The sequence below is a fragment of the Plecotus auritus genome (assembly GCF_963455305.1).
Source record: "Plecotus auritus genome assembly, chromosome: 9".
Classification (NCBI taxonomy): Eukaryota; Metazoa; Chordata; class Mammalia; order Chiroptera; family Vespertilionidae; genus Plecotus; species Plecotus auritus.
Window position 1 is genome coordinate 124,377,313 of NC_137783.1, and position 20,035 is coordinate 124,397,347.

Consider the following 20,035-nt stretch of genomic DNA (forward strand, 5'->3'; position numbering starts at 1 on the left):
TCTCGGTCTGTGACACCTGAAGAAAGGAGACTGGTCCCTTCCACATATGTCATGCAATTCCCCACGTTAGAGAAAAGAATAAAAAATATCTTAATTAAAGAATATAACCAAGAACCAGGAGGACAGTGATGGGAAGGAAAAGTTTTACTGAAAGACAGAATGGGATTCTAGCTTAAATGCTGCCATAAAGTCACTTTTTCTCCTCTTGTTTTCAGTCTTTTCATTTGCAAAGTGAGGAAGTTTCTTATTCCATCTCTGATTCTCTAAAACGTCTAAGATTCTAGGACTTTTTCAGGTGACACTGAAGAAACCAAAGAATGTCAAGTACTCTGTATTTGCACTTTTTCAATCTACAGCCTTTGCGAGACCACAAGACTACTTTGGGATTCTGCGTGGTTCAAGGAAAGCTTCAGCATCCCAAAAGCAACCGGATTCGACATGCCCACCAACACCACATTTAGGTTCTGAGCTTGTGTAAGTCATTGCTCTTGAAATTCTAATTAATCACCAGCAACCAGCACTTAGCATTTTTAAGTGCTCATCTCTCTGCACCCTCCAGGAGAGTTCTGAATAACCTGCTACCTATGCAGAGACATTCATATGCTCAGAGCCCTCTGCCGAAGAGAGAAGATATGGGCATCTGACCCCCACAGGGCTCCAGGGTTTCAAAGGACAGAGGAAGGACATTTGTACTGAACTGGCACATGAGCCCAATCCTGAGCTGGATGCTGGAAGCATCTCAGTTAGTGCTCAGACGAGGTCAGCAATACCTCTCCATTTTCCCAATGGAAAAAAAAAAAAAAAATGAGCTCAGAGAAGTTAGGCTTATTCATTTGTCTGACATATACTGAGTACCTACCTCGTATGTGCCAAATATTTTCCTACACACTGAGAATACAATGCTGAGCAAAACAACTGTGGCCCCTGCCCTCATGGAGCTAACAGTCTAGTGGGAGGGAGAATTAGTCATAGAATACTACAAAACACAGCACAAAGGAGAGGTTGTAGTGCTCTGAGAATAGAGAAACGGGAAAAGTGATTAGTCAGAGATGTCAAGGAAAGTCCTCCCTGAGGAGGTGATGACTAAGCTGAAGTCTGAAAAAAAAGGACGTAACTAAGTCAACATGAAGGGGTGCGGGGATAAGTGTGCCAAACAGAGGGAACACCAGGTGCAAAGGCACTACGGTGGGACATGCATGATGCACTCAAGGTACGAAGCAAAGGCCAGAGTGGAGATCAGCCAGAGATCAAGAGCTGGCACAGTAAGAAATGGAGCTGGAAAGGGAAGCAGAGGGCAGACCACAGAAGGCCTTGTAGGGCAACTAAGGATTCTCTTTTTATCATAAGAGCAACGGGAAGCCATTGGAATGTGACACAATCGTTCTGAAAGGATCTTCCAACTGAGGTACAGAGAACAGACTGAAGGGCAGAGGGAGTGAGTGTGGGGAGATGAGGACACCCGTCAGAGGCCTCTGCGGATCCAGGCCGGAGGTGACAGTGGCCTGCTTTATGGTGGCAGCAGAGATGCAGAGCGGTGGCACTGCCCACAGCCACTCAGAGCTGAGAGTCAAACACAGGCCTGTCTGACGACAAAGTCCGTGTTTCTCTCCACCTTGCCATTTATTCACTCACTCAGCAATTAGTTACTAATCATCTACTAAGTGCCAGGCCTGTGCCAGGTGCTGAGGACACAGCCATGAATAAAACAGACACTGCTCTCCTGGAATTTACAGTCATGACAAATAAGAATACAAATAAATGTATATACCATTACAACCAGGATGCGAAAGGAACAACAGTGTGATCAGAGATTTTAACACGGAAAATTACCTATAAGGCCACAAAGCTCTTCCAAACTTGATGATATAAAAGGGCCACTTGCCGGCTGCATGTAACAAAAGGCTTTGGGAAACTGCCTGTCAGAGCTGGGATGGAGCATCAGCAGCCCTGGCCAGCTCAGGAGTCCTCGGGGAGAAGCTGGTATCTCTAGTTCTGCAGAGACCTTGTTGAAACAGAGGTCTAACTGCTACCTCCTCAATATACTCACATATCCCAACCTCAGGCACCGCTCACTTAGGTGCACACACAGTATTTTACAATTAGTGATCTTTCACGCAGATTTGTTCACTTGACCCTCATGGTAGCCCCTTATGTAGGATGCAGGCAGGTTTACATATCCTGCTTGCGAAATGAGGAAATTGAAGCTTAGACAGGTGAAGTGATTTAACCAAAGTCACCAAACTAGGCAGGCACCCAGATCTGCCATCCAGTTCTCACTAGCAGCACCTCAGGCCAGGAAATCATGAATCTGGATAAGATGGCTGCAGGTCCCTGAGCCTGGCTAAAATCACCCAGGGGTCCTGTGAAGTTCCTGAGAACAATGATCAGGGACGTCACGCAGCCTGGAAAAGGTTTCTAGAATGCAGCTCCGCCAGCCTGAGACACAGGTACCCTAGCCAACTTTCCCAGATTAGAACAGGTTCGCTGGGACTCTTTCCAAGTGCCTCTGACTAACAGAGAAAAGTATTTTTCCATCGCAAACACTGCAGGCAGGCACCAGACTCCTGAGGGGGCAGGGCAGAGACTGCATCCCGATTCCTGTGGAGACAAACTGTAGTCATCCTGATACCATGTGAGCCGCCTCGCTAAGCACCTACCCCTGGGGATGCCAGTCCTGGGCAGTGTTTCTCGATCGTGGCACAAACAACATTTGGGGCTGGGTATTTCTTTGTTGAGGGGGGCTGCCCTTGCATCGTAGAACGTTTAGCAGCATCTCTGACCTCCACCCACTGGATGCCCATGGCACCTCTATTTGTGACAACCAAGTATGTCTTCAGACATGGTAAATGTCCCCTGGGGACAAAATCACCCGTGGTTGAGAATCACTGGTCTAGGCCCTATGAGGAAGGGGAAAAGCAGAGTCCATTCCCTTCCTCTCATCCTAACCCATCCCATCTTACTGGACAGATACAGCACAAACTCTTCTTTAATCAATATCACACAACCAGTGCCTTCCCGAAGGAGCCTGGGAGCTAATTTGGCCTGCAGGTGGGTCCTGGGAACAATTTGCCATTGAAGCTTGTGAAAACAACTACAGTCAAATAACTCCTTGTTCCACTAATGAGCTGCTTCTGACCAAGTGAGCCAATCTTGTTCCCGTTACCATCAACAGCCGAGTCTGATGAAATTGGAAGCCCTGGGTGTTTCCTCTCAATGACACTGGGCCCGGGCAAAGCTTCCACTGCTGCCAGATGGAGCGCAGCACTGGCAAGTCAGACAGCAGCAGACTCTCATTTACCCAAAACTCAGCACAACCGCCAGGACACGCACACATCCCAGCTTCTAACCATTCTGGACTTAGGAGAAAGGGGAAAGTGACAAAGTACATAAACAAGCGATCTGAGTTAACAAGTTAATTAAACAGCTGAAACATGACCAAAAAATCACGCTCTCCAGAGGAGGCGAGGACCTGAAGCTAGGTGACTCAACAGTGTCACAGCGTGGGTTCCAACCTCCCACCCCGAGGGAGGGTCGGGCTGTTGGCCCAGAGGTGGAAACCAGCATCAGTTGCAATGTGCCACAGCTGGAATCAAAGAAGCGGCATCTTTATGTCTTTCCTTAGTCAGCTACCTAACTAGTTAAAGGGTTTACTGACAGACTCAGCCAAACTCATTGCCATTTGGTAGTAAGTGTATTTCACTACACTGCAATTCTTTGCAGACTGACTAACCACAAAACACCCACCTATTACTCATAGGACTGCTAGTTTCTATGCTGCTTCTGCACGCTTTACTCGGCTCCACTGTCGCACGTCTCATACTGCAATGTACTAAAATTTCATAACAGGTCTGTCTCCCCCAGTGGGCAGTGGGCTCCTTGAGGGCAGGGTTCATATCTAGTACAAGGCATGGTATGTAAACAGATCCTCACCGTTTGTATGATGGGTTCGTGGATGGTAAAATTTTCCATCTCTATATTCTTAGACTTAAGCCTGTCTACACATTCTAGTGGGAGGACATGGCCCATGTCTTCTCTCCCGTTTCTCTAAGGTTTATAAAGGACATTGCTCAATAGGTTCCAGTGAAACAATGCCTGACTTGCTTGGCCTCTTGAATCCAAAGAGACAAACTTAGGCCTTCTGTTCATGAACCGTGAGTCCAAGGAAAGAGGTCAGAAATCCCAGCTGTCTGTCCACCCTGCTGCATTCATATTTGAATGTGTTTTGTCTCTTTTAACGAGACACAGTTAGATGCAGGAACCGAATACATTCTTTACTAAGCAGTAGAGATACAGACATGAGCAGGACTAATAGGGCGCCTTCCCTCACAGAGCTCACTGTCTGCAGGAAAAAGACAGATATTAACAATTATACAACCGCCAGGACTGAGCATAATAAGCAGCTATTATGCTCAGTGAGTCTTTTTAAGAAAAATGTAGATGTTGCCAATTTTTAAGTAGTCTGAACCTTTTTAAGGAGAATCATGATTTTTCCTCCAAATAAATAACATGCTTTCCTGAGAGTGTCCTCTGAAGTTTATTACATGGAAAGTTTATTATACACCTCAGTCATATAGGCCTCTGTTCCACAGTGATTGTCATTTTTTTAAAAGACCAATTAAAAGCATCACATCTATGAATGCTCCGAAGTCTATGTCTGTGTGTTCCAATGTGTGGTATGTGTGACTTCCCAAGGATAACCGAAGCTGACCTGAAAACCTATAAAAGCCGGAAAGTACTGGAATAAAAGTCACCAGATATTTGGGAGTCTAGAGAGCCATGTAGCTCATAAGCAGGGGAAGAGCAGGCCAGGAGACTCCTGAGAACCCCTGAAGTTCAGAGGCCTTGACATGATAATGAATCTTAAGAATTACAAATTACCCACCTGCAGGAGCTCTAGGAAGGCAGGAAAGAGGAAAGGCCACGGAAAAAAACAAACAAACAAAAAACCTCAAGAACAAAGTCAGAAATATAAAGACCCGAAAAGGAGAACTGCCCTAAGGGAAGGATGAGAAATAAATGAAGACTCAAAGAAAAGATAAAAATGCCAAAAGCTGGCCCGGCCAGTGTGACTCAATGGTTTGGCGTCTACCTATGAACCAGGTGGTCACCATTGGATTTCCGGTCAGGGCACATGCCTGGGTTGCAGGCTCCATCCCCACTGGGGGGGGGGCGTGTAGGAGGCAGCCAATCAATGATTCTCTCTCATCATTGATGTTTCTATCTCTCCTTCTCCCTTCCTCTCTAAAATCAATTAAAAATGTATTTTAAAATATATTTTTTAAATGTCAACAGCTGGATGGCATGACATGAGAAGATAACATCTGATGGAGTATATGGGATGTCTGAATCAATGTACATAGTTTATTAGGGTTAATAAAATTTTAAATCAAAATACCGTGCCAGATAGCATTCAAAATAATGCTCCTGCCTCAATCATGAAGTGACAGTGGTTGGCAAAAGTAGGTTTACAGTGGTGAGTATGCAAAACACAGATTTTATTCTTGTATTACTATTTATTCATTTTTATATTTTCCATACAAACAACTGTAGATAGTCATCTCTTTAGCTATGACAAGGCAGACACCCCGACAGCCTGCACAAATTTCTGGGTGATGCTTGCTGCAATGGGTTCCTTCTCAAAACCTCATACACTCTTAGGGCCAGAGAAGGTAATAACCTAATCCAGCCTTGCTTTTTGTGGTGCAAACCTGTGAATCAGGGAGCAAAAGTCACATACCTGGCTGACTGTAGAACCAAATTCTTGGTATCTCCCCTCCCCAATCCTAAAAGCTTTTCATCAGTAAAAACCAACCTACTTAATCCTGAATTTTCATAGCTGTGTAGACAGCTGTCCAGCACAGCTACTCTTACTGACCACAAATTCTCTGCTGCTCTCTTACCTGTCTGAGCAACCAGGTGTGTCCACCCACTCCAGACAGCAGTGACCTTTTCATTCTGAAAACAATGTGCTTCTATTTTCTGGGGCACAGGAAGGAAAGCAGCCTGGGAAGCCAGTTGCCCGTGCTTGTTGCTTCCCCAAACATACAGCTCTCCTGAACCTTAAACAAGCAGAAGAGGGACAAAAGAGGTGAAGGAACATTAGTCCAAAATGATGGAAAAGAACACAAGACTAAAAAAAAAAAAAGTGGTTCGAAGAAGTTGTATTACTTTTATGCTACAATGTTGAGCAAAGCAAGATAAAAATTTCATATACAGCATAATATAGGATTTTTTTTAATTCTATAAATAGGAAACAAAGCCAAATACTAGCAGTAGTTTGTCAAGGAATGGGAATGTGTGAGCTTATTTTTCCATTAATTCACTCAACAAATATTTATTCAACATCTACCATGTGAAAGGTATGTTTCTCTATATTCTATAGCTTTTAAAATATATGCTTGTAGCCCAGCCGATGTGGTTCAGCAATTCAGCCTCAACCCAGGTTCGAATCCCGGTCAGGGCACATGCCTAAGTTGTGGGCTTGGGGGGCATGCAGGAGGCAGCCAATCAATGATGTTCCTCTCTCATTGATGTTTCTATCTTTCTATACGTCTACCTTCCTCTCTCTCAAAACGATCAATAAAAACATATTAAAGTAATAATTATAAATAAATAAAATATATGCTTACATTACCTTTTGTTAGAAAAAATATATTAACTTTTTAAAGTAACACATTAAAAATATTATTTAAGCTTTAAACTTTTGTTTTGTTTTAAATTTCTTTCCAATTACAGTTGACCTTCATTGTTTAATTAGTTGCAAGGGTACCACTTAGTGGTTAGACATTTATGTAACTTACTAAGTGATCCCCCGATACGTCTAGTACCCATCTGGCACCATACAGAGTTACTGACTACATTCCCTATGCTGTACTTTACATCCCAGTGACTGTTTCCATAACTACCAATTTGTGCTTCTTAATCCCTTCACCTTTTTACCCAGCCTCCAACCCCCCCTCCCATCTGGCAACCATCAGTTTGTTCTCTGTATCTATGAATCTGTTTCTGTTTTGTTTATTTTGTGTTTTAGATTCCACATATAAGTGAAATCATGTAGTATTTGTCTTTGCTTGTTTACTTTTTAAGCTTAAACTTTTTAAACATAAGATTTCACTATATGCCCTGTCCAGCAGAAAATATACTGTATAATGCTACCACATCACGTCTGTGTGGCACTTCAGCTCACTTGAACCTCACAATAATCCTGTGATATAAGCAGGAATATAACTGACTTTGTGATTTAATAGACAAAGAGCACATTCAGAGTCAAGTGGCTTCTATTCTTGGATCTGCTAACTAGCTATTGACCTTGGACAATCACTTCCTCCCTAAGCCTTAGTTTCACCAGCTGAACACGGGAGGTTAGTCTAGAAGGACAAACAATATGACTGATGACACCAGTAACAAGAGAGATTGGCGGGTAATTATGGCAAACCAGAAGGCACATGCCTATCTAAAAGGCATTCAGGTTCAAAAAAATTTTTGAGATTAACCAAAGAACTTATATGCATACTAGAGGCCCGTTGCACAAAATTCGTGCAAGAGTAGGCCTTCCTTCTCCTGGCTGCCGGCACCGGCTTCCCTCTGGCACCCGGGACCCAGGCTTTCCTCCCAGCCCTGGCTTCGTCCAGAAGGATGTCCAGTCTAATTAGCATATTACGCTTTTATTACTATAGACTAGTAGCCTGGTGCATGAAATTCGTGCACATTAAAAGGGGATTAATTAGAGGAAATAATTTAATATTGCTATTTGCCCTTTCTCTATAATAGAAGTGTCAGAGATGAAAAAAAATTAGTAAGATGTATATGAAAACCTTCCTCCATTCAGAGTCTGGGGCTCACCACGGGACCCAGAGTCAAGTCCCCGCCCACCCACATGTGCCTCAAAATTGCGTGAGACCCAGGCCCAGCCAGCCCCCTGCCCCCATTGGGCTAGATCTAGACCTGGCCAGTCCCACCCTTATCAAGCCCCGCTGGGCAGGGGGTGTCGCCTCAAGCCCCCTGGCCCGGCGCCAGGACAGGGGGACACGGCCTGAGATCCCCTGTCAAGCCCTGCTGGGTGGGGGCCATGGCCTGAGGTCCCCCGTCAAGCCCCGCCAGGTGGGGGGGGCACAGCCTCAGGTCCCCCGGCCCAGCACCGGGAGGGGGGCGCAGCCTCAGGTCCCCCATCAAGCCCCACTGGCAGGGGGGCACAGCCTCAGGTCCCCCGTCAAGCCCCACTGGGTGGAGGCGCGGCCTAAGTTCCCCCGACCCAGCACTGGGGGTGCACCTTGAGGTCACCCGTCAAGCCCTGCTGGGTGAGGGGCACGGCCTGAGGTCCCCTGTCAAGCCCCACTGGGTGATGGGTGCGGTCTGAGGTCCCCCAGCCTGGTGCCGGGATGGGGAGTGCGGCCTGAAGTCCCCTGTCAAGCCCCACCAGGTGGTGGGGCGCGGCTTGAGGTCCCCCGGCCTGGCACCAGGACAGGAAACGCACCTTGAGGTCCCCCGTCAAGCCCTGCTGGATGGGGGGCATGGCCTGAGGTCCCCTGTCAAGCCCTGCCGGGTGGGGGACACGGCCTGAGGTCCCCTGGCCTGGCGCTGGGGCGGGGGGAGCAGCCTGAGGTCCCCCGGCCTGGCACCAGGACGGGAAGTGCACCTTGAAGTCCCCTGTCAAGCCCTGCTGGGTGAGGGGCATGGCCTGAGGTCCCCTGTCAAGCCCTGCTGGGTGGGGGACACGGCCTGAGGTCCCCTGTCAAGCCCTGCCAGGCAGGGGGGTGCAGCCTGAGGTCCCCTAGCCCAGCACCAGGATGGGAAGCCCACCTTGAGATCCCCGGTCAAGCCCTGCCAGGTGGGGGGCGCAGCCTGAGGTCTCCTGTCAAGCCCTGCTGGGTGGGGGACATGGCCTGAGGTCTCCTGTCAAGCCCTGCCAGGCAGGAGGGTGCAGCCTCAGGTCCCGTGGCCCGGTGCTGGGGTGGGGGGTGCAGCCTGAGGGCCCCCGGCCTGGTGCCGGGGTGGGGGGCGAGGCCTGAGGTCCCCATCAAGCCCCACGGGGGTGGGGGAGGGCATAGCCTCAGGTCCCTGCTGATTGCTCGGTTAGGCTCCTTAAGGAAACTTGGCCTCAGCTGTGGGTGCAGCCATCTTTGTGAAGGAGTGATGGTCAATTAGCATATTCCCTCTTTATTAGATAGGATATGCATTACCCATGGACACAGACAATAGGGTGGTGAAGGCCTGGGGCAGGGCAGGATCTGGGTGGAGGAGGGCAATGGAGGGAGACAAGAGGGGGACATCTGTAATACTCTCAACAATAAAGTTTTTTAAACAGTGGGAGGGAAAACTTAACTGGAAGCCAAACAAAATGGGGCCATGGGCTATAATTGGATCATGAATCTACAATTTGTGACTCCTTTGCTGATCTTTAAGGGCTTTTCCAACCCTAATGTTCCAAGGTTCTATAAGGTTCCTCACATGTGGCTACTGAGCACTTGAAATGTGGGTAATACAAACTGAAATGTGTTGTAAGACAAAAAAGCACAATGGATTGCAAAGACTTACTACAATAAATAAATAAATAAATAAATGGTAGCTCATTAATAACTTCCATATTGATTACACATTGAAATAATATTTTGGATATGTGGGGTTAAGTACAATGTATTATTAAAATTATTTCACCTGTTTCTTTTTACTTTTTGAAAGGTGGTTCACATTGTATTTCTACTAGACAGCACTCTTCTAGAAAATAAATTAACCAAGGCTCCAAGATGTTAAACGACTTTCAAGATCACATGGATAATGAGGAGTCAGCAGAACAAAGAAGCCAGGTCTTCTGCTTCCACGGTATTTTGTGACCTTCCAATAAAGCATTACAGTACTGCTTGCCCTAGGGCACTCTGGTATAGTCTCAAAAACTGATCAAAAGCCAAACAATATCAGTAACGGGCATTAGACCAAGATTCAGGATTCAAGGCCCAGATCTGCTGCTCTATCACTCTGACATTGGGCACACCACTTCACATCCTGGGCCTCTATTCCATCAAGTCTAAAATGAGGGAGTAAATAGGTGGAGCTTCTTTGTCACCCCGGTGACCTTGCAGCAATGACATTCTGCACTTTTATGCAGCCTCTCTGGGCTTCACCAGGGTTTGCAAAATATGATACTTTGCAAGAAGGCAGGAGACCTTCAGATAAGTCTCAAGTCATTAAATGGCCTGGTTAGCTACCAAGATGCCATTGGCCATGAGCCTGTGTCTCTAATAAGTTTCTATTTATCTTAGTAAGTCTAAACCATCTCTTTGCAAACACAGCCTTCCACATGCAGATCATTACACTGTTGCAAAATTAAAGTCTGCTGCAATGTCAAATAGTTACATAACCTACAACTCCAAAAAAAAGGTCTCAAGAGCACTGAACAAGACCCAATGTGTTAAAAGCTTGAGCCAGACGAGGAAAGAGGGATATTAATCTTGACAACTTTTAACTGACATTAAAAATATCCAAAAACACGCCTGGCTGATTTTTCCAGTTGGTTGGCCATCTTCCTGTGCACCAAAAGGTTGCCGGTTCAATTACCGGTCAGGACACAATCACAGGTTGCGGGCTCAATTCCTGGTAGGGGGTACAGGAGGCAGCTGATCGATGTTTCTCTCTCACATCTATGTTTCTTTCTATCCTCTTCCTTCCTCTCTCTCTAAAAATCAATTTAAAAATCTTTTTTTAAAATATCCAAAAACAATTCACTTTGTGAATATACTAAAATCACTAGATTGTACAATTTAAAAAGGGGAATTTTACACATGAATTACATCTCAATAAATAAAAATTCAACATCTATTTTAAAAACACCAAAATAAAAGTGCTCCACATATGGAATAAGTAACTTTACAAATTACATGATTTTTTTAAGAAATTGATATTATAAGCAATTAGAGAATCTCTAGATTTATATAATGCCAGCCATTTCAAATTAATTAGAACAGAGTAGAAAGAAACATTTCTTAGCCTACTCTTGTTCTCAGAAAAGAATGCCTTCCCCAACCTCATTGACTGTGGAACACGAACTAGTCACTTCCTGCGCTGGGGCCTCCAGTCCTTCCTTTATAAGTGGCATTCATTTCAACTCAACTCTTTCAACATATATGTATAGATCTAGCTAATATAAAACATGGGCTAAAAGTAGGTATTTCTTTTCTTGGCTGTTTTAAATTCATTATGTAACAAACTATATGTAGTTCAGAGTTTGTAAAGTATTTAAGCTCTTTCATTATGTCTCTGTACTTTAGAAACAATAACAGCTTCTCAGTGGGGCTGCATTGCAAATGTGATGTTGAAGAAATTAATTTACATATACTATGTACATACCTTAACTTCCACATAAAACACTATGCATGAAAGTCGTTTCCCTTTGCTTAAAAATGCAACACATTTAACTCTGTGAGGTCTTAACCAAAATAAATTTCTCAGAGCTATAGTCTCCAGTCTACCAGCAGGGGGCAGAGGAATCTGGGCTTTAAACAAGATAACCTTTTGAAGAGATAACCTTCACTTTCCAGAAAATACTGTATTGACTGGGTGTGTCAAATGTATGGATGAATGTATAGCTAGACAGATATATGTGAGAGAGAGAAAGGTTAGATAAAGGAACATATCAAAGATATGGAATAGAGAAATAAAAATACAAAGTAGATTAGAAAAACATACATAACTAGATTCAGATAGATATGATACATAGATTAGATAGAAAGATAAAATATCAATAAAAATAGAGATATATAGTTAAATAAAATAGATAAATATAGGAAGAACAAACAGGGAGATAAATGGATTTGAAAGGTTAGTTTGAGATTAAACAGAGAGGATAGCTGGAGAGTTTCCATAGTTATATTAGACATTTAAATAGATTCGATGGGAAAAAGGAAAAAGAAATTAATAAATTAATAAATAAATAGATTAAATGGATAAGATAACAATATGTCGCATATAAATTTACTGCTGGTTAATGATTTGACAATCACCATTACTCTGAAAGGAAGGTATTCTTATCCCTATTGTACAATTGAGAAAATAAAATCAGAGAAAAGGAAGTAAGCCCATAAGGGTGTTTTACATGTTCTGTCATATTTAGTTCTCAGAACTACCCATGAACTATTTCATAGACAAGGAAATGGTCCCGCAAGGGTAAAGTGACTTGCCTAAGGTCATACGAGTGGTGACAACAGAATTCTGCCTCCAGAGTCTGTGCTCTTCCCCAATATCACCACGTGAAGAAGAAACATACAGAACTGTGATGGCACATTAAACTGAAAGAGCTGGTACCTACCTGTCAATGAAGCTGAGTGATCTGACCCAGCAACAACACATATTGCTTTAGAATTCTCTAGGCCTACAAAAAAAAAAAAATATTGTGAAATTACATTTATAATAGAACAAACGGGGAAGAGAAGGGGCTGAGCAACACCAGCAGGGCCTGGGAGAACCTCCCAGCCAGTGCAGGCAGGTCTAAGTCAGAGCACTGCCAAGAAGATGGCTAACGTGGTAGGGAAACTAGTTACCTACCAGTGGGTTGAACAAATAAGTAAATATATTGAGGATAAAGGAGCCAGATTTCTCACTATCAGAGAGGAGATGAAAGACACACATGTGAAAAGATGGAAGGCAAGGCTAGCATTGACCATGCGATACTGGACTGCCATTGGAGAAACCAGTGTAGACTCATGGTTTCTAGTAGAGACAGATAAAGTGATATAGGTGTGCGCATGTATAAATATGTGTATTTCCTAGCTCTGTCCACTAAGGGGGCCTAGAAAAATGGCATCTCATACATTCAGCTACTATCATATGCAGGCACTAAAATACACACCCAGGCTTCCTAACAACACACAGGAAAATTAGAATTCAACCTGCCTTCCATCTCCAAACTCAACACTTCCCTCCCTCAATCACACTGCCTTTACTGACAAGGTATAATTCCAATCACCACTGCTAGAAGTTGTGGTTACCTGGTCTAGAGAAATTCAGTCATTCTATAGCTCTTTTTTTCTGACACTTCTGCTTAATTAATTAGGGTCTTAATAAAATGCCCCTCAACCTTAAAGTATCCTGTGGAATGAGAAAGGAACATGGCAGGCATTTCTGCCACATTCACCAGAAAAGAAGCGCTGGGCCCCTGGTGGCCAGGTGAGGAGGGACATCCAGCGTCCCAGCTCCAGAACTGCTGGTGGTGAAGTAAAGTGGGGGAATAAAAAATGAAAGACTTTAAGGGCAGTAAGCTGATGACCTGTTATAATGTCTCATCAGAAAGCTCCCCCAACTCAACTCTGAATCTAAGCTGGGCCCCAAGCAGATCTCAAACAGGTTGTTCAAATCAAATCCAAGAACAACATTTCTAATTCCTTCTAGTGACAGTTCTCTGCCAAAATAGAAAGCAGAATCTTTGGCGTGTGGGAAAGACTGTCCGAACAACTCATAAGAATACAATATACAGTGCTATCCACACATGAGAAAATATGACAGAGGCAAGAAGAGGGGAAGTCTTTACTTAGAAAGCTGTACCTGAGCTAGGCCTTAAAAATTATCAGGATTTTCCTGGGGGAACAGAAAGGAAAAGACAGATGTAAAAGTTTGACCACAGGCACAGAAGAATGAGAAAGCAGGATGTGCCTAGGGAGCAGTAAATACCTTGGTGAGGCAGGAAAAATGTTAGGGAAGTTTGAGTTCATGTTCTGAATGTTTCAATGTCATGGGAGTAGACCGCCTCGCCTGTCCACCATCCAGTGCCTCCTTCTCCTCTAGGAGTACCCTCCCCAACTCAACCCTTCAGGTGGCTAACCTCACTCCAGAGGAAGGGGAGAGCCTGTAGGACTTGGGAAAATCAGAATGAACCCAACATCTTGTACATCGTCCCCACTGTATCCTTCCCTTTTCTTTCCCCCCTTCCTACCACCTTCTAAAATCCCTCTTTGTTCCGACCTAGAGGAGAGTAGTTAGAGGTTTCCTGTAAAGGTTTCATTACAGCCAACCATCAGTAGACTGGGTCACAAAGTAAGAGAGTGAGACAGGAAGAGGAAGAAGACGACATGGTGTTATATACAGAGAGAGAAAGGCCCACAAAGTGAGTGAAGAGCAGAGGAAAGGGAGGGAGAAATGAAGAGAAAAGAATGTCCCAGCATGAAAGAGAGAAAAGGAGAAAGTCCTACAGACAACTGGCTAACAAAACACGGACCAACAGACCTGTGGGCAGAATATTTACTGACTACTCCTCATGTGCCCATGTAGAAAGATTTCCCTCGGGGAATACAACTGCCTCCCTCTCTACATCCTCACTGGCTCCTGCTTTCCTTTGGGAGAAGGAATTGGGAAAGTCCTTCTGGGTGCTCCCCTTTGGATGTGCTGCCTGCAGAGAAGGTGCCTCCTCATATGTTCTCAGCTGTGCTGTCAGCTTAGTGGGCCTGACCCTATGCAGCTGCTCTAGTGCCTGGTAGGTAAATTCGACCTGGGATTCAGAATTTAGAGGTTTACTATTGCTACACACTATTCCTTAACACCTAAGCCATGTCTTCCAACCTACCTTTGAATAGTTCTAGAGCTACCGTTTTGATCTCCACATACCTGATTTGCATCTACCTCTCAATGAGTTCCAAACTATGTCAGTGAAGAGAGATGCTTTTACTGAGTCCACAAAAATCCCAACAAGACTAACAGACCAACCAACAGAGAGAGTTAAAACACAGAGACCAAGAAATACCAAAAGCAAAACTCCATTCACCCATTTTCTGCATGCCTGTGGCTCTACTTCTTGACAAAGAATCAATACAGGACTCAGGAGAAATAAGGGCCTTACCTGTCACTCGGCTTGGTTCCTTTGCTGTCAAAAACAGTGGGAGGGTCTGCCCAGGGCACAACCGCCGTCCAGATGATGCCAAACCAGTTCCCCACTGGAACACGATGCCACTTGCTTCCCAATTGAACAGAAGAAAAAAAATGCTTATTTGGATAAGACCAGATGTTCTTTGAACTTCACTGCTATGGAAGATTCCTAATTCATTCTCAGTTAACTCATGCATTATGGAGAAGCTTATTTCTTCAAGGGTCTTATGACTGGTCACAGGCATTACCACCAAGCCAATCAAAATCTAATCTTCAGCCCTAGCTGTTCTGGCTCAGTGGCTAGAGCATTGGTCTTCGGACTGAAGGGACCCAGGTTCAATTCTGGTCAAGGGCACATGCCCAGGTTGTAGGCTCGATCCCCAGTAAGGGGTTTTCAGGAGGCAGCTGATCAATAATTCTCTCTCATCCTTGATGTTTCTATCTCTCCCTCTCCCTTCCTCTCTGAAATCAATAAAAATATTTTAATAATGTTTTCAGAAAGTCCTTATCTTTTAAAAATGCATGCAGAAATATTTACAAAATGAGTGGGGGAGGGGATGACTTACAATTAAATTAATCAACACATAATAGAAGCTATGCTGCTTTGTAACTGGATAGAAATGTATACATAAAGCTAGCAATTACAGAAAGTTGGTAGAAAAGGGGGGAGTAAACCCATGATAGGCAATTCTCCACCCTGCTAATTTCTAAGAGAAGCTACTGCTTATAAAAGTGTAATTACTACCATACAACTCAGCAATCACACTCCTGGGCATTTATCCCAGAGAAATGAAAATTTATGGTCACATAAAAACTTGTCCACAAATGTTTACAGCTTTATTCTTAATAGCCAAACTCTAGAAGCAACCAGATGTTCTGCAATGGGTGACTGGTTAAGCAAACTGTGGTTGTTATGGACTGAATTATGTCCCCCGCAAACTCATGTGGGAGCCCTAGCCTGCAATGTGACTGTATTTGGAAATAGGGCCTATAAGGAGGCAATAAAGGTTAAATGAGTCATAAAAGTGAGACCTTAATCTGGTAAAACTGGTGTCCTGGTAAGCAGAGGAGAGATACCAGTGGTGTCTCTCTGACCATGTATGTATAAAGGAAAGGTCATGTGAGGACACAGGGAGAAGGCAGACTCTCCAAGTCAGGAACAGAGGCCTCACCAGAAACCAATTCTCACAGCACCTTGATCTTGGACTTCTCGCCTCCATAGCTGTAAGAAAATACATTCCTATTGTGTGAGCCACCCAGGCTGTGGGATTTTGTTGTGGCAGCCTGAGCTAATACGGTGGTACCTCTATGGAATACTACTCAGCAGTAGTATTTGATGCTCAAAATTTAGATGAATCTCCAGGGAATTTCGTTGAGCAAAAGAAATCCAACCCGAGAAAGCTGTATACCCTATGATACCATTTATATAATATTCTTGAAGTGACAATATTATAGACATGGAAAACAGAAGAATGGTTGTCAAGAGCTAAGACAGGAGTGGGGCAAGTAGGAAGTAAGTGTCGCTATAAAGGGTGACAAGCGGTCCTTGTGGTGATGCATCTGTTCTGCATCCTGACTGAACCCAAACATCCGGGTTGTGCTGCTGCACCACAGTTACAAAAGATGTTACTATTGGGAGAAGCCAGGAAAAGAGTGCATGAGACCTATCTTATTTCTTACAACTGTGGGTGAATCTACAATTATCTCAAAAGAAACACTTAAATTATTTTTATGTACAATCAACACCAAGCCCCAGACTACCATCAGCACAGTGCAACACCAGCCTCTTCCTCTCCTCTCCCCACTCTACAACTGGACTCACCAAACGCTTGAGCCTCAGCTGCCACAGCTGGTCAGGGCTGTCCTTCAGCCCAGGAGTGGGAGCAGAAAAATGAGCAAGGGAGAGAGAAAAGAATCACCGCTCTTCCACCTGCCATCGACCCTCTCGATTCATCACCCTCAACCTCACACACAATCAGCCCTATATCCATCGCCCTCTCATGGTTCAGGAGACAAGCTCATTTGAAGCTTTGAAATCAATAAACATTAAAATCCTTCTAGTGCCGTCACAGCCAAGAAAGTGGGCCTTGGAATCCGAGCCTCTGACCCCAGCTCCACCTTTTACTACCTTAATCCCTGTGGAACCTTAGGCAAGCACATTAGCCTCTCTGGACCTCAGTTTCTTCATAAAAAAATTTAATTCACATCACCGCACGGTTGTGAGGATTAAATGAGGTACTGAATAAATCAAGAGAGCCTAGCCCCATGCCTAGAACATAATAAAGAGCTGGAAAACTTTATTTCCTTCCTCCCTACCTGCTAAAGGCTTTCCCACATGACTTTGGCCTTATGCTCCTCCCTTTAATCACAAGTGGGCGGAGGAGGACACTGAGTTACTCATTATAGTTGACTTCTTCTAAAATTCTGTTTCTCCTTATTACACATCTATTTAGAAAATAAAAGCAAAATGATCACCTGTAGCAGCTAATGCATGCCTCAGTCCAGCAGCAATACTAACAACCTCCTCTCTCAGGAGCTGTCAAAACAGAGAAAAGGATTGAGACCTCAGAATCATCCATCTCTAAACTGTTATGTAATTGATGCCCAAATGCAATGCAGCATGGCCCGCATTATGTGTCTGATCGGTTGAGAGCCCCCATTCATAAACACCTCCACATGCATCCCTAAAAGACAAAAATCTTTTTAAAATGCCATGTCACAATGCCTCTCACAGATGGGAGGGACCTTCAAGTTCATCCAGTACAATGGTTGGCAAACATTTTCTATAAAGGGCCAGATAGTAAATATTTTATTTTTTTATAAATATGTATTTTTAAATATATTTTTATTGATTTCAGAGAGGAAGTGAGAGGGAGAGAGATAGAAACATCAATGATGAGACAGAAACATTGATCAGCTGCCTCCTGCACGCCCCCTACTGGGGATTGAACCCGAAACCCAAAAGAACTCTCTGGGATCTTTTTTTTTTTTAATCCTCATCCGAGGATACTTTTCTATTGATTTTCAGGGAGTGGAGGGGAGGGGGAGAGACACAGAGAGAGAAACATCGATGTGACAAACACACATTGATTGGTTGCCTGCCACACGTGCCATAACTGGGGCCAGGGGTTGAGCTTGCAACCAATGTACGCGTGCCCTTGACCAGTCCGAGGGCCAGTGCTCCCACCCTGAGCCAAACCAGCTAGGGCGTAAATATTTTAGACTTTGCAGGCCATATGGTTTCTGTCACACTACTCTCCTCTGCCACTGTAACATAAAAGCCATAAATAAATGGGCGTGGCTGTGTTCCAATAAAACTTTATTTACCAAGGGTCTAGTTTGCAGACCTTGGATCTAATCCAATCCCCATCCAACACTAGGAGCCGAAGCACAACACCCCACCAAGTGGCCATCCAACCCCTGCCAAACACCTACTTCTAGACACATGGGCTCACCACCTCCCCAGGCAACTGTTCCATCTTTGTACTGTTCTATTTATCTCCTTAGGTGAAGCCAAACCTATCTGCTGTAGCTTCTGACGATGCTTTCCAAATATGTGTAGAATGTCCTCTCCAAGATGTCTTGTGGTAGTTTTAAAAATAGGTTCTCAGCCCTAGCTGGTTTGGCTCAGGGGTAGGAGCACTGGCCCTCAGACGGAGGGTCCCAGGTTTGATTCTGGCCAAGGGCACACGTACCTTGGTTGCAGGCTCAATCCCCAGCCCCAGTCGGGGTACATGTGGCAGGCAACCAATCAGTGTGTCTCTCTCACTTCGATGTTTTTCTCTCTCTCTGTCTCTCCCCCTCCCTTCCACTCTCTCTGAAAATCAATGGAAAAATATCCTCAGATGAGGATTAAAAAAAACAAAAGATCCGAGAGAGCTCCTTTGCCTCTCCTGCCATGAAAGGACACAGCAGGAAAACGGTTGTCTGTGAACCAGGAGGTGCGCCCTCACCAAATACCCAATCTGCTGGTGCCTTGATCTTCCCGGCCTTCAGAACCATGAGAAATAAATGCTTGTTGTTTAAGCCACCCAGTCTATGGTATGTTGTTATAGCAGCCCAAACAGACTAAAGCACCATGGAAACCATGACCCAAGTAATACCCCACAGACCAGCAATTGTAATTCAGCAAGATGACAGAAGCAGAACAAGCTCTCTCCCTCGAAAATAGATCTCCCACTCTGAGTCAGAGTTTTAGGAAATTAGATAGGAGTGGAGCAGCTTAGGTGGCAAAACTCATTTTGGAACCCAGCATATTTCTTTTTAAATATTCCACAGTCCTATTATGATCACTTACACTATAAACGTCTCCAAAATTGGTACATCTTATCTTAAATATGATGCAGTGAAGAGTTCTGAACTAGGGCCAGGAGTCCTGTTCTCTACTCAAGCTGTTCAATATGGTAGCCTCTAGCTACGTGTGACTACTGAACAACTGAAATGTGACCAGATTGAATATAGACATATTGTAAGTAAAAAATGTACACCAGAGTTCAACTTAGCATAAAATAAAGAATACAAAATATCTCGTGAATAAATGTATATATTAATGACATATAAAATGAAATGATAATAGTTTGGATACATTGGGTTAATTTAAAAGTTATTCAAATTAATTTTGCCTACATACCACAACATGAATAAAACTTGAAAACATCACGTGAAGTGAAAGAAACAAGCCACATATTAAAAAAAAACATCACGTGAAGTGATATAAAAAGCCACATATTAAAAAAAAAAGACATATATTGTGTAATTTCATTTGTATGAAACGCCTAGCATAGGCAAATCCATAGAGATAGATTAGTAGTTGTCAAGAGCTGAGGGGAGAGGAAAATAAGAAGTGATTGCTATTGGGTACAGTTTCTTTCCTTTCCTGGTAATGAATATGTTCTAAAATTAGATCATGGTGAAGGCTGCATATCTCTGTGAAAATACTAAAAAACACCAAATCATACATTTTTTGAGGGTAAATGTTATGGTATGTAAATTACATCTCAATAAAGTTATTTTAAAAATTAATCTCACCCATTTCTCTTTATTTTTTTAAATGGTGCTATTAGAAATGTTTAAATTACATACTAGGTGCACCAGTTAATGCGGATTTTTTTCAATAGATGGAGTTGCACATATGTTGATACATATGCAATTTGATATGTATGCTATTTTGTTGTATTGACAGCAAGCTTCA

General features: G+C 43.8%; 1 protein-coding gene across 7 annotated transcripts in view; it reads right to left on the minus strand.

Annotated features, from left to right (window-relative positions):
- The window catches only part of SERGEF (secretion regulating guanine nucleotide exchange factor), a 201,624-nt gene that overhangs the window by 171,102 nt on the left and 10,487 nt on the right, over positions 1-20,035 (minus strand). For 5 of the 7 annotated variants that reach the window (XM_080640394.1, XM_080640393.1, XM_080640398.1 and 2 more), the window contains 4 exons: positions 17,320-17,380; positions 14,819-14,932; positions 12,299-12,361; positions 5,901-6,059 (listed from right to left, as the gene is read on the minus strand). In XM_080640394.1, the coding sequence (XP_080496520.1) occupies positions 5,901-6,059; positions 12,299-12,361; positions 14,819-14,932; positions 17,320-17,380 (397 nt within the window). The remainder of the gene's footprint in view (positions 1-5,900; positions 6,060-12,298; positions 12,362-14,818; positions 14,933-17,319; positions 17,381-20,035) is intronic. The other 2 variants (XM_080640395.1, XM_080640397.1) reach the window with 2 other exon arrangements.